The sequence below is a fragment of the Mycteria americana genome, chromosome 9 (genome assembly GCF_035582795.1).
Source record: "Mycteria americana isolate JAX WOST 10 ecotype Jacksonville Zoo and Gardens chromosome 9, USCA_MyAme_1.0, whole genome shotgun sequence".
In the NCBI taxonomy this organism is placed as follows: Eukaryota; Metazoa; Chordata; class Aves; order Ciconiiformes; family Ciconiidae; genus Mycteria; species Mycteria americana.
The window spans coordinates 5,981,854-5,996,660 of NC_134373.1; the positions used below are offsets into that span (position 1 = coordinate 5,981,854).

The 14,807-nt window shown below is 43.0% G+C and overlaps 1 protein-coding gene across 3 annotated transcripts in view; it reads right to left on the reverse strand.

The window, feature by feature from the left end:
- Window positions 1-14,807, reverse strand: part of UNC80 (unc-80 subunit of NALCN channel complex) — a 132,478-nt gene that overhangs the window by 40,799 nt on the left and 76,872 nt on the right. For all 3 annotated transcript variants that reach the window (XM_075512557.1, XM_075512555.1, XM_075512556.1), the window contains 12 exons: window positions 12,329-12,510; window positions 11,821-11,952; window positions 11,109-11,295; window positions 10,163-10,294; window positions 9,492-9,635; window positions 7,881-7,981; window positions 6,352-6,438; window positions 5,359-5,542; window positions 4,574-4,668; window positions 3,559-3,648; window positions 3,065-3,166; window positions 473-653 (listed from right to left, as the gene is read on the reverse strand). In XM_075512557.1, coding sequence (XP_075368672.1) covers window positions 473-653; window positions 3,065-3,166; window positions 3,559-3,648; window positions 4,574-4,668; window positions 5,359-5,542; window positions 6,352-6,438; window positions 7,881-7,981; window positions 9,492-9,635; window positions 10,163-10,294; window positions 11,109-11,295; window positions 11,821-11,952; window positions 12,329-12,510 — 1,617 coding nt within the window. The remainder of the gene's footprint in view (window positions 1-472; window positions 654-3,064; window positions 3,167-3,558; window positions 3,649-4,573; window positions 4,669-5,358; window positions 5,543-6,351; window positions 6,439-7,880; window positions 7,982-9,491; window positions 9,636-10,162; window positions 10,295-11,108; window positions 11,296-11,820; window positions 11,953-12,328; window positions 12,511-14,807) is intronic.

Below are 14,807 nucleotides of genomic sequence, written 5' to 3' on the forward strand. Positions count from 1 at the left end.
CTGGAAAACCTACTTGACTTTCAGAGCAAAGTTTCTAAAAAAAGGGCTGTTTCTGTAGCCCTGCTGCAGAATTTGCCCAATCTTCATTGAAAGTCCATTGCTTCCTCAAAGTGGATGGCAAAGGACTCTGAGCAATCCTTTTTAGGTGCAGTTATGCTACTGGACACAGTATTCCAGCTGTAGTTTCATGCATAATTTTAATACATAATTATAACTTATTCTCATTTGGGTCCAAAGAAAGTAGCTTTGTCTGGAGACCTCTAACAGCAAAGCCCTTTCTGCTGTTGTGCTTACAAACCAACAGCTATGTATCATTTTCCCTAGGAAGAGATTTATCAGCTTTTGGTAATGCTACAAGTCTGTATGCTTCTAAGGCAAATGAAGCCTGCGTGTTTCTAAGGCAAATGAAGTGCCTCACAGAAACCTTCTGGGCCCTGTACAACCACCAGAGAAAGCTATCAAAAGGCCATACCTTGAGGATCACTGAAGAGTGAGAACTCAGCATCAATGGCACTTCGGGGAAATGAAGGCAAGCGGAGGAGGTCTTCCTGGAGCATAGATACATGGGACTGCTTGTGGGCAGTAGGGATTTTCTGTGTCAGCGATATGAGGAACAACACCCGCCCCACCTCTTCTAGCTTGCGGGTGAACACCTGAGAGAAAAAGAGACAAGGATCAGAATCAGTCTGATCAAAATGTTCTTTACAACATATATGCACTTTTCTAGGTTAGCTTCCATGGCTTTCTCTGAGGGGAGGGATGCTGCACTTACGGCCCAGAGGAACCTGTTGAAATTCACAGGGCTAGTGCTGCACCCTTCTGCTAGAATTTGTGTGATCACTGCTCTTCAGTCCAGCTCAGCAAAGATGGATCATGTTTGTAAAAGAGGTTTTAACAACACTTTCTATTTCGGTCTTGTGGAGGACCCTGAGTGGTTGTCAAACACTTTGCAACTGTGCCATGTGGTCTTTTGTAGTTGAATGTAAGCTTTGCCAGTGTGAACCTCAAGGCAGTCAGAGGCAAACCAACTCCAAACTGAAAGCCATACAGTTGCAGTTGCCCTCTGCAAGGTCTTAGACTATAGTCCACATAAGGCTGGCATGGTTATGTACCTTCTGGCTTGAGGCTTGCTCATGTCTGGCCATAGAAAGTGTATGTATAGTTGCAAAAGAAAAGTAGTCAATAAACCAAAGCAGACCAGATTCTGAGTTACTGTAAACAAGCTGTAAACAAGTCCTGCTGACTTCAGATTATCGCTTCTGGTTTACACCAACTGGGAAACCAAGTTTCATTCTACCAGCCTCCTTTGAACTTCTGACTGGTAGGACTAGTCAGGCTAGCTATTTTATTTTGATGCTAAAAGTAACCATAAAGGCAGAGTGATGCTCAGCAGTAGAAGCAACTGCCTTTGGAAGCAGTTTCGAGACAGCTCTTAGCTACTGGGATGAATCCAAAACTTGAAGCATGTGGCTTAACATGTGACAAAGCTCAGCTTCCCACGTCCTGCAGTTGCTATGACCTTGCTCTGAAGTGCACTCAGCTTAGAATTGGGTGCTCAATCAACCAACAGTAAAGAAAGTACTTTTCCATGGCTTGCTGCTCTGTGGGGAGACTCTACTGTGCTGTTTTCTTTGCTGAAGCTGGATGTTGTCCAGCAACTTCTAGCATGACTACAGAGAGGCTGGTAGATGCTTGATTTAAGTTTTACCTTAGAAATATTTTGGCCTCTAAGTACTCTAAATAGAAAAATGTGGAGTGTAAAATAACGCCCTGACAAAACTGGACAGGCCATTTTAATCTTTTGGGGTAATGTAGGGCATATCGAACTCATTTATTTGATATGTGGGACACATCTCCTAGAACCACAGTGAGAATAATTTCTGCCAGAGAAGCAACCAAAATGATCCCAACTAATTTCAGATTTTTATAGACTTTCTACTGACAGATGCAGCACATGAAATATTTCCCTATTCTGTACCGTGCACATATGAGAGAGTATTAACTATATTCTCCATTATTTTAGCTGCTAGTCTCTCTTAAGCAGCTTTATAGCTGCTTTTTATAACCATTCCTGATGATATTTTCCTGTCCCTGCACTCGCATTGCCAGGGACACAACTACAGTAGCTGCTTTTTGGCTAGAATAATACAACTGTTAATACTAAACTCATACAGTTTAACCACATTCCCCCTCCTTTTTATTTTCTGCTTATTATCAACCTTTGCAGATACAGCTAGAGCAACTTTTCCCTAAACACTCAACCCTGTGCTACTGAGACAAATTTGCTTTTGTGGAAGACAGAGCATGTGGCTTCTACAGGTAGAGTGAGCTCAATACCATCGTCCTACTATCTAAAGAAATGATACTTAATAGGGGTTTGCAGCACATTAAAGGCACTGCCCTGCCACTTTAGTTAGGGTTTAGTTCCTAAGGGAGAGCTCCTGGAAGCTGCAGAACGTTAGTAGGATCGGACAGATTATCAGGTCATGAGGCTGGAAGATAGGGAGGACAGTGCTCTTCTGAGGGCAGATATTCCCCTGACAAAACAATTGCTACTGCTGTGCCTCTGGGAGTAGCTATGGTAAGACTAGCATCTGAGAGCAGGACAAGAAGGAGGGGCAGGTAACATTCTTTACAGTGAGAGGACAGAGAGGAAGGTAGAACAGATAATTCCTGCTCCACAGCCAGACGGACTTGAGAAGAAAAGGTCTTAAATGGGTTCCTAAAGAGCCAGAAGCCAGAGGTCACGTGAAAGAAAGGAATAAGCAACTTTTGAAGCTGAGGCATCTGAAGCTCTTCTGGCCAAGTGTAGGAGAATGCAAAATGATCTGCCTAAAAGAAGCTGGCTGGAGAGAGCGGGAAGGAATTCGCATAGCATTCTTTGACACTTCTTGAAATACCATACACCCGTCCAATGGCACCAGGGCAGATTTCATGCCAATTTCTACTTCTCCAGCAAAGCTCTCTATCTGCATGCAGCATGAGTGAAGGCCTTTAAAGGAAAAAGAAAGGTTTATTTACAGGGTTTGTTTCTGGGACGAAGTGTTTGGTAACAGTAAGATACCTGCTTCTGAATGAGCTCTTGACCTTTTTCTGGATGCATCTGCACCAGGTTGAGCTGGGGAGAAACTGACCTCCGGAAAGGATAAATGTCACGGACGTAGGTCTGCCAGGAAAGGAAACAAATGTATTTTAAACAAATGCAGCATCACTCAACAGAACTGAATAAAAGGCCCTTTAGCCCTTCCTGAAGCTTTTGGGTAGGGGCTTTCAGACAGTGTCGGGCATCGTGGAAAAGCATAAACAGAAGAGAAATTTGCTCTTTTCTAAGAAATCTAGACATTAATGACTTAAGAACAAGGGACTCCACTTCTGCTTCTTCCCTCGTCTGTCAAACTCCGATCTTTCACCACACACAACTAAACACCCAAGATGTGGTGCCCACAGGACAGAATTCTGTCTGTTTATGGGCTGCTTGTTCTCCTTTAGATAACCCCAACATTTAAAAAGGGACGAGATGGAAAGAACAAAGTCATCTGGACCTGACCTTTGCCTTACCTTGTTGTAATGAATAAGGTTCCATCGCTTATCCATTAAAAAGTAATGAGAAGACTGCGTTTCAGGTATGTTAAAAAACTCCAGACACTCCTGAAGAGGAAGAAGGAAAAACATCCTGTTACTTATTAGCTGTCTTGTACAAAGAACACAATGTCCAAAAGAAGAATATCCAGCTAACAATGTATAAAGGCACAAACCTGCATGCCTCAGTCAGGCTGGCACACTCTTCTGGCATTAATTCTTAATTTCTTTTTCTGATCATAAAGTACATGAATATGTTTGTGATAATCAAGGCATGCTGATATCACAGTCCTGAAGACTGATGTTACTTATTTCAATGTCTTCATATCGCATGTATTTGGCTGGCTATATGAGCCACATGGGTATTGCAGCTTCCATTTCTATCCTATGTATTTATCAAGCTTTAGTGATAGGTGATGTACAGAGACACTAAAGTTCAGATCCTTCAAAGCACTGAGAAGTGTGATTCCCATTAAAATTTAACATAGTTGGACAAATTGAAGGCTTTTACAAATCTGTTTCCTATGTGGCTCAGTTAAGGCCATCCAGGAAATCTTTGGCAGAAGGGGGAACTGACTTCACGTCTCCCACATCCCAAGATATCATCATGGCTACTGAACTATCATTTCTGCTCTGATCTTGATCATTCCGTTTAGTCTTTAGTGTTGATAAACCCAAACATTTAAATGGCTTATGTATTTATTCAAAGGATAGTATACAGCAAATACCCAACAAACTGCAGTGTCTTCAAATGTAGTTGCATTTGTGGGGTTTTGGCTGTCTGTGAGGTCAGGGCATTTCCATTACCGTTAATATGGGATCATGTTTCTTGCAACCAAGCTCTCCTCATATGGAGACAGAAATAGCTGTTACAGCAAAACTTTTCTCTCCCACATTGAAACAGGACAATCAGGCAGAATGTATTGCTGGCACACAGGTATGGCAGGTAAATGTACTATTAAGCAGTTTGTCCAGTTCAATAACTCACTCCTACCTTCAGAAGAGCCTCAAACTGTGTGTCCTCATGGACTGGTAACTGAGTTGGGATGTCACACTCGTTCTGTCCATGCACAACAAGGGTCTTTGTGCCTAAAGGAAGAAAAGCAGTTGCATTCTCCCTGGCCTCTTTAATTAACTCAATTTCAAAAGATTGCCGATGGAGGAAAAGTGATAGTTAAAATTCATTCCTGGGCAGACAGACAATGCTGGTCCTGTCTGGAATCCATTATGTAGTGTTAGTGTAGTCTCACACTTCTACAGTTAATGAGAAATTGATTTGTTCCTAAAGGATTGAGCTGGCTTTAGCAGCAACCGTCACTCTGAGGAAGGAACAAACCTAAAAGGTCAAATCTGTTTTTCAGCAAGATATCTCTTGCCTGACTCGTGACGTCCTAGGCTCACAGCATGCTCTTCTTGGGCTCTCTCAAGACTTGAATGAGAGGTTGCATCAAATCAAACTGAGTCTGAATGGTACAGTCTTACAATGATCATCCTGCCAGACTTTCACAGCCCAAATAGCACAAAGCTCTGGGTTGAAAAGACTTGTAATTCACTTTCTGTTTGCTTCTTTTAGAAGTCCACTCTTAAAGCGGCTTTCTGAATCTCAGGGAATTAGAGGTGGAATTTACTGACTGAATCCTCAACTCAAGGAAAACTGACTTAGAATATGCAGCCATTTGTAGCAGGTCTTTTTCTGATCCAGTTTTGATGGATTTCTGTTTTGGTAGAGAGGGTCATGAACTGGGAAGCGAAGGAGATTTAAAGACTCGTTTCTTATACCTGGCATTGAGGCAGTCACCAGCAGCTTCACTTCACATTGTTCCTTCTTCATAGTCTGTTTGAGATCCTTGAAGAACAGTCCTTCTACATAACCCACCACTTCCCAAAGGAAGGTAAGTGTGGCAGAAATAGCATCCATGCCCCATTCACACGGAGTGCGCACAAAATACATGATCAGTCCTACCTGCAGGTAATAAGTAAGAGGAATATCAGGTTACACACACTCTTAACTGTGCAGAGCATAGTATAAACATAGAACAAGAATATTGTTCTTCTGTCTGTCTTCACTCAGAGGGATAAACTCATTAAAGTTGTGTCCTGAAAGTTTATACATACTACAGAACAATCTGCCTGTACTATTCTTCCTTTTTCTAGAGAGGATGAGGGGTGGGGCAAAAAGTACTGTTGCAGCCCAGCCTTAAAAGCCATTGTAGATGAGGAAAAGGGAGAATCTCTGCAGTAAGAGAACTCCTATGCCTTCTGCTCTGATGTGCTGCCACATAGACAACTCACAAACAACAGAGGGCTCCTGGAGTAGCATACATCTTGTCTGTTTTTTCATTTCCTAACCGAAAGAACTGCAGCAAATGCATTTTCCACAGTCTAGAAAGAAGCTACTAGATTTGCTCCAACAGGATTGTCTAAGAGCAAAGCACTTTCTGAATCAAAATTAAGTAAAACAATAAGTAAAAGGTTTCTGGCACTGGGATTCTTCTGTTGGTCTACAACTCATTGTCCGTGGTTCAATTCAGAAACCCATGACAGGTTGCTTAGGGGTTTAATAAAAAGTTAAAGGTTCCTCTTCCTCTTTCTAGAAGGAACGAAACGCTGGTGTAAGCCTGGTGACTTGCACCCATAGCCAGAAGCAGGTATGAACTATAAAGGAAAAGTTAAGAGCATTTATTTCGTTGCAGATTGTGACATTAACTTCTTAGGACACATACAGGCAGAGGTGAGATTCTGGGCTGCACAGTGGACCCACAAGCTACTCACCAAGTAGTTAAAGAGGATATGAGATGTCTGGGCAGGGAAGTCTCCAATGTTCAACAAAAGCTTCCTTAACATATACATCAGCTCATCCTGGAAGAAAAGCAAATGGTTTTTCTTTCCCTCACAAAATGGAGAATGGATTTCTCCCTTTTGTCCTCCCTGGTTTTGTTTCTTCCCATTTTTCCATACTCCCTTGTTCAACTCTGTCTCTTGGTGCATGAAGTAGAACTATATGATTGTAACTGCTCCTGCATTTCCCAAAATAAGGCCCAGGGCACAGCAGCAAGGTCAATGTCTTTCTTTTTTATCTGAGAGAGGCCAATACCTCCTACTGTAATTTGTACTGACTAGCATCCTGATTCTGCACTCCTCTCCCTGTGATAATCCCTGTGTTGCTTATCACAACAAATGACTACCGAGATGATCTGTGAAATCTAGTTCAGCTTAACTCAATAGCTGTGGCTGCTGGGTAGGAGGTGGGGGCAGAATCTAACTTTTCTTCCTTTAGAGGCTGCCTGCTTTAAATGTAGACTAATACACTTCTTATGGTGGGAAGGGAGCGTAGAGGGGAAGGAATCTCACTGTCAGCTAAGGACAGACAGACTGTGTCATAAAATTCTTCTATGGCCCTCATTCTTTTAACCCATAGCAGATTTGAGCTCGTGTTAGGGGCATGAAAATGCATAAGACAACCCATGCCAATGCTACATCTGCTGAAAGCTTCCAAGGAAGTACCCCTGTTCTCTGTGTTCTGTACTCATGGTTGTAGTAGGCTTATGTAGAGATGGTAAAACAGCAGACTATGCTAGCTCAGAGGCTGCTGAGGCTGGACAGCGTATAGCTTCCTTCTCAAAGATATTTAACAAACAGAAGCGACCCTCTAAACTTAAATGGAAGCTTTGGGGACTATGGCTGAGAAGTCTCAGGAATAGTGAGGCCACTGAGACCTGATTACTCAAGGAATCGAAAAGCAGCCTTTCCTGGCCTTTCTTGAGGTGTAATATTTATTTTGTAGTCAGTTCTTAGGTGGTAGCTTGGAAGATGAGGACAGTGATATAATTGATATTGTACACCGAGTGGCAGTTGAGAAAGTGGTATGGAGAGTCTCACTGCCTTTCATCCAGTCAGAACTGGTATGCCTTTCTTTCATAAAGCTTAGCCATGGCACTAGAAAATGGTCTAATAAGCCAGGGAGAGACCAGGCCACCCCCATCTTTCAGAGAAAGCTGAACAAAGTGGCATGGGTGAGGCAATATGGCCTGTGTTAGACAGAAAGGATTGTGCTTCACTAAGCAGCTGTTCAAAGCTTGGCTTAGAGCAAGTCAAATCCGTAGTGGTGGTAAATCGGCTATGTCCCATTTACATTAGTGGACAGAGATTGAAGCCAACTGATGATGGGGCCTAAAAGACTTCAAGCTATGTTATAATAGCAAATGTTCTTCTCCAGTGATGCCCACAGAGTGGTTCTGCCTGCAGCTGTGCTCCCCTGCTCTAAGCAATACATACACCCACTGGGGAGAGGAAGAGTTTACCTGTCGGTTGCTGATTGTGAGCTTCTCAAGGAAATGGCGCAAAACAGTAGAGGGGTCTTCAATTAAGCAGTTCCACAGGACTTGCTGAGCAACAGCACTTACTGTAAAAGAGAAGGAAAAAGAAGTCAAAACCGTCTCCCTTGGAAAAGCCTTGAACTGGTACACTTAGACGCAAAAGTTCCTAACCTTCTAGCACAATTGTCATTTTTGTACTGAAACACACAGGAGCCTCTATGAGGCACTAGGATTCCTGGTCACCAGTGCAGTCATCTCAAGCAATAATGATAGGTCTAATATTTGAACTTTCCCTAGCTACTGGCAATAGGGCAGGAAGCACTTCACCACTGTAGTCAGAGGAATAATAAAGAAATAGCTATTTGGATTCACAACTCCAGGTGGACAAATCTGGCAATTAAAAACCATAAATTCATATACTTTTTTTGTTCATGCATAGAAGTTAAATTTCATGGTGATTTATTGAGTGATTTTATCTGGTATTGGTGAACAGTATTAGATAGTCAGCAGGGAATTGTGTTGATGATCAACTCCCAAAGTAATTAACTGCAATCCTGTGAAGACTAACAAAAACAGAGAATTATTCTTTTTTTTTTCAGTACTCAGTCCCTGATCACAAAATGACACATACATTATTTATGTGGCTGACTACGCCTACCCAAAATTGAATACAAAATATAACAGAAAGTTAAATGTGCAGTCAGCTGACATGACGAGTGCTGAGAAAGAAAGGAAAGGCAACAGTCCACCATCTACAAACATTTTAGAGAAACAAGTCCAGAAAAAATGCATTATTACTTTACAAATACATCACAGACCAGAAACAAAATATTCAAGCTGTGTATAGGTAGCTTTCCATTTGTCATGGGATCAAAGAAATGCTGGTGGGAATAGACCTCTGGAGCTCTCGAGTCCAAGCCCTGCTTGGAGCAGGACTGTCACCAACTCCAGGTTATGTCAACCATGGCTTTGACTAGCCAAGGCTTGATAACTGCAGTGGATGGAGAATCCACAGAGATTGCACTATGCTCCTGGTTATGAAGTTCCTTCCAAATTTCTAACCTGAACCTCCCAAGTTGCAACTTCCAAGTTAGAGTTCCTCTAGCTCTTTGTTTCCTTTTCATCACACCAAACAAGCCCAGCTTCTGCAATCACTTCTCACAGGACACCTGTTTTAGGCCTCTTACCATCCTGGTATCCCCTCACTAGACCCTTTCCGGCTTCTCAACATCTTTCTTGAACCGGGGGCTTTTTTAGGGCTCCAAAAGAGCAAAAAAGCCTCAAAACCAAACACAAATAACGGAGAAAAAAAGGAAAAACCCCACAAAGTCACATTTCTGTTGTGAATCTACCTTCAAATAGCTTGTGAAGATTTAATAGATTATTCATAAGCTTTTTAACAAACATATATACTCGTAACAATATATAGCACATACTACTTCTACGAGACATGAACTGTGAGCAGATACAAGGTTGTGTTACACCTCTTTTCCACTTTAGTTATGACACCTAACAAATGCAAGCCATTGTTCAAAGTGCTGGCACGTTCTGCCACCCTTGAGCAAGAATCCCGTGAAGTTTAATCTAGGTCAGTACCAGCTACTCCATCCTCCCGGACTTCTCCATCTTCCATCAAATGGACAATGGGGAGCACTGCTGCACAGATGCATGCTGGAAACACAGCTTGAGGTGGTTGTGGCACATGATGGTTTGGAGTATGCTCTGTAGTGTGTTCTTCATCTGGAGCAGTGAGAAGAGTAGAAGGTGAGTATTAGTGAATAAGCCATGGTATTATCCAGGCAGGTTAAGATAAACATTTATGTTAGGTGCTGTACAAACAGAACAAAACGATAGGCTGTCTGATCACTGTGCAAGCACGGCAGGTTTACTGCTATCTCCAAGAAGAAACTGAGCCTCCAGCCAACTTCTTGATCAAGAATTTTCATTGTAAATATATATTTTTTCAATTTACATTTCTCTTCTTGTACAGAACCCATTTTCTTTTTGATGAAATCCCATTTCATTACCATTTTTCAGCCAGAGTGCTCTCCATGGCACTACTCTGTAAATGAAACATGAGAAGTAAGGGAAGACATTGTGACAGCAGGAGTGAATAAAATAGTGCTGGGCAGTAATTTATTATAAAGTGGCTCAAGCTTGGGAATACATTCAGCAAAAGGAGATGCCACCAGCTTTATGGATCAACAGGAAAGGCTTCCAGTGAATGAAATCTTAGGAAAGGATACTCCAAAGTGAACTCAACCCACCTTCTGCACTGACTGCTGACCGCACTGACCAGACAGAGCCACGGCGGAAAGAATAGTTCCTATGAGATGTGCTGGAGGTGCAGGAAGGACTCACAGAGAGACGGCGGGAGGCCAGGTTGGCAACTTCTTCTACTGACAAAGAGAACAGGAAATGTCAATCCAGATCCAACTGACAGACTTTAGGGAACTTTCTGAAGGACAGCACTTACAACCAAGTCGGAACATTGAAAGTTCAAGTCAGGTGACACTCAAAAGGCACAATTTAAAATCTACAAAGATCAGTCAGATAGGTAATTTGCTCATGCTTTGGGAACCAGCAGAGCGTTGTTCCATAAGAGTGTTCAGTACTTTGGTGAGTCACATTGTAACTGAATTGGCTCGATACTTCTTTTCATCTACATCCTGTTAACCATCATGGTTGCTGGTACTTAGTTTTTCCTAAGAATTGGGATTTCTGCTCACAGACTTCCCAATGTATGTTTTGATCTGAAAATCACTGTACCCACCTAATGGCACATACCTTGGAATGCCTTTAATGAAATCTTTATGCTCTATTAGCCTAGACCAATGAAAATCCTCACTCAAGGACTAAGCTTTTCATGACTCATGACATGTAACTTCGGCCATCTGAAAGTTTGGTGCTGAGGTTGAGTCATCTAGGCTCCCCCACTAGTCACCATAAAGCTAGAAAACTCCAGGGACAATTCAGCCTATCCTAAGCTATGCATCTTAAGACAGATACTGCCACAGGGTGATTCCTCACAGCCTTTAATTATTAAAGGGTTAAAGTTAGGAAGGACAAACTTCATTCCTGAGCACACCAAAGCAGGGACTTTCCTAACACTAACAATCAATGTTCCTGGACATTACACCCCTCAGCAGTGCTCTATGTTGGTGGTAGGTGCTCTCAGGTTCCTGGAATGCAGTTCCTGGCCCTGGAGCACACCTTCTTCTTCCTGCTCTGAGCTTGGTGTGCAGGTTGGCTCGTAGCAGGCCTCCTGAGTGATGGGGATGGCAGTGATGAGACTGGCTTCCCGGCCCAGGCGCTTCTTTTCTTCCTCCTGCTGCAGGTTCTTCAGGATGTGTTCCGCTCGCTGATGAGAACGTGACACAGCTCTGGCTGAAAATGACTTCTGTCAGAAAGAAAGGGGAAGAAACACAGCCTGAAGCTGTTAGTTAAGATGCACACATCCTGCGTTTTTTGCTAGAGACCTCAGTGACATTCAGCAACTCAGTTTCTAAATACAAATCAGAGTAGTGCTAGCGGAACAGAGATTCACCAGGAGACTCCTCTTGGAGCTATGTCTACAATAAGCCTTGGTGCAGGCTTCTCCCAAGAGACACCACATGAACCAGTGCAGAGAAAATGGTCTGTCAGACAGTTCAGTCTTCTCTTGGAGAGAGAACAGTTGTGTGCTCCTAAGATCTCAGTTACTGTCTCTCACAGGAATATGATATGCAGCACAGTACCTCAGTGAACAAACAGAAGAGCCTTATGCCCATGTAGAAAATACTGTGTGCCCTACACAGTGTACTACATTTTTCCCAGCTGAGGAAGACAAGAAAACTCAGAGTTTAGCCCACATCTTTTGGCTTTAGCTTCCCCCATGCTGCTGCAGAATAAAAACAGTGCTTACTCTCACGATGTCTCTGCTTACCGACTGATCTTCATTTATAGGATCTTGCACGCTCCCGCTGCACTGAGGGACCCAGGGGGGATCAAACATTGGCACAGATGGCATCCCCAGGACAGGAGAAGGCAGAGTGAAATTTATACTTGGAGGAGGGATCTAACAAAAACACGAAAGACATTTTGTTACACTAGACCATTATTAATGTTGGTACTGCTAATTAAACATGAGCACAAGTACCCAAGACATTAATTACCTCTGCAAATTCTTCCCAACTCCATATCTCACTACACCGTAACACCACGTGAGACAGATTTCTTTCTTTCTCTCATGTTTTTCCTGACGTGTGTCCCCGTTACGCTCTCCTCATTTTAAGCAGTAGTTCTACACATCACTTCCCCCACTAGTGTGACTTACAGGACCATTTTTTTCTCTAAACAGATTTTCAGGCAATTTCATGGCAGCATGTCATGACACATCTCTGCCACAAGGCAAGCTGTAAATGACAACATTGTGTTTCACATGTCCTCTCTACCTTAAAGATCTGCTGTGCTCCCTCTTCCATCCTTGGCCAGACTTGATACCTGAACCTCCAGAGCGTGTGAAATTTGAGAATGGCATTCAGTCTTTGCACTGTCTCTGGGTGATGAAATTCGGACATCAGCATGTCAGAAACAGCCTCTGGCACTTTCACAGCACACAGCAGGAACATGGCAGCTGCAGGGAGAGAACATCTGATCATCTGTTTTCCTTAATAAAGCATCTATTTGGCAGAGAAAAACTGCAGCTGTACAAACCCCCACCAAAAGAAACCTAATCTTGGCTCCAGAAATGAGATCAGCAGTCTACCAGACCTCGGAAAAAACATACTGCTTCATGAAACCAAGCATGCGTGATTCCACCCTTTGGAACCACACAGCATTACGCGTGATGCTTATAAAAGGTTCTGGAAAACCTGCTTTTAAAATAAAACACAGTTTTGCTCTTCTCACTAAAATCTCAGTTGTGACTGGTTTAAAATATGGAATATCTCTTGAAGTAACAGGACTAATTCAGTCTGGCTTCAAAGACTCCACTTCTGAGTGATTTCTGTGATGATTAATAAAGGCTGGTTTAACAGAAGCTCAGCCTTCCCCTCAGAGCAGGAGGCATTGCCCCAGTAGAGGTCTCACCTGTCTATTTTCATGGATAAAACCAAAAAGAAAAGTTCTCAGTTAAATGGGTACAATGCAATGATCACAATCTGCTTCCAAGAGAAAACGGAGTCGCTATGAATTGAGAGACAAAGGACCAGATCACAATGGAAAACAGCACAATAGAAGTTGAGCTGGCCCATAGTTGTTTCATTGGAGCGTATTTGAATAGAAACAGACATAGTCCAACTCCAGACGGATGGAGGCCAATTAATTTAGATGGGTATCTGAGGGGCACTGAGCAGGAAACAAAGCAGGGGGAGCAGTGTTGCTGTGGGAGTACAGTGGGTGTCAGAGAGTCCATGGCTTCTTTGGCCAGTAGCTCACCACAGATCATGGAGACAATTTCTCCTGATTTGGTGGCTGTTCCTCCACAGCAGAAAGAGGACATTTGCCATCGCATTTGCCTCAACATTTATTCAGAGGGTGCCAGGCATGAGAGCTGTGCTGATGGGAGGCAGTCTGAACATCTGCAGAAAAACACGGCTGCTCTTTGACTGCCTAGGTCCTGCCTTGCACTGTGAAGGCTCCTGTTCCTGCTCCAAAGTCCTGCCCCAAATCTGTAGGGACCCTCCTGTTTCACCAGCTCAGAGAACTTCCTGCTTTTTGGTGTTTTCGATGTAACTATGTCAAGTCTTAGTAGGGCTGATTTAAAAGTGTGAGCTCATACTGAAGTAACCAAAAAAAGAAATCCGGCCTTGGAAGAGGTCAGTAGATGGTGCTGTTGTACACTAACACAGGAGTTCTTTTTATCCAGCTTGTGGACAGCAACATTACGAGATTTCAGGGTTTGACCTTGATGAATGTAATTTATGCTGGGGCTGAAATCACTCGCTACTAAAAAAGCTACTACAGGCCCTCAAATGGATTTTAATCCTCCCTTCAGGAAGGGGAGAAGGAGGAAGATGTATCTCAGGGGCTGCTTTGGAGGAGCAGCCAGCTAGCACTCCTCAGGAAGAGTGGCAAAGCTTTGTTCCCTCCCCTGTGAGCCATGGTAAGTATTTGATAAGAGAGAAAAAGTATCTGAAATTACTCCCTCAGAAAGGGACTTGAAGGGGAGAAAGGAGTGCAGTTTCAGGCAGGTTGTTTCTCTTCTTTATTTTGCTCCTTTCTCTTCCTGTCTGCACATTTGGCCTGGGAAAGGCAAAGGTGAAGGGGAGAGCACAGAGAAGACCTGTGGGCTGAAGAAGTGCACTGTTGACTGGTGGAGCAGATGGAAAGTGAGAGAAGCGTGAAGAACATGAGATGTGGAGTCAAACAATGGACTTTAGGGCAGAATTCATTGCCAGATGTAGAAAATGAAGGACTGGTAAGCTAGATTGAAGTGTGACGAGAAGGGGAGTGATGTCTGAGGAGCACTTCTAAATGCTTGCATTGTTAGCAGCTTTTGATAAAAATGCCTGTAATTTAATCTTCAGTGTAAGAACACCTGTGATGGCTCCTGTAGGTGTGCAAGTCTGGGGAAGATGGCAATCCTGAAGCCATTTCCTTGGGTGCTGGGGGAGGAGAAAGGTAGAATTTGAAAGTTGTGGGAGACTGGCTTACAAACAAATTTGATTGCTTTAATTTATGCTTTATTTAAGCAATCGGTTTGTTGTGTGTGAGGGGTGTTCAAAGTTTCTAGGGTTGTGGCTCATGATTTCTGAACATCTGGCATTAGCAGCACTGGCTGTGAGTGTTTGGACAGGACAATAAGACTAGAAAGGACCTCCTGAGTCACATCATCTTTCACTAACTCTTAAACCTAAGCACATTTGTTCTCTTTTCTGGTAGTTAGAAATCTTCTGTTTTCCAGATGAAAGAAGTCATAAAAAGTTCATA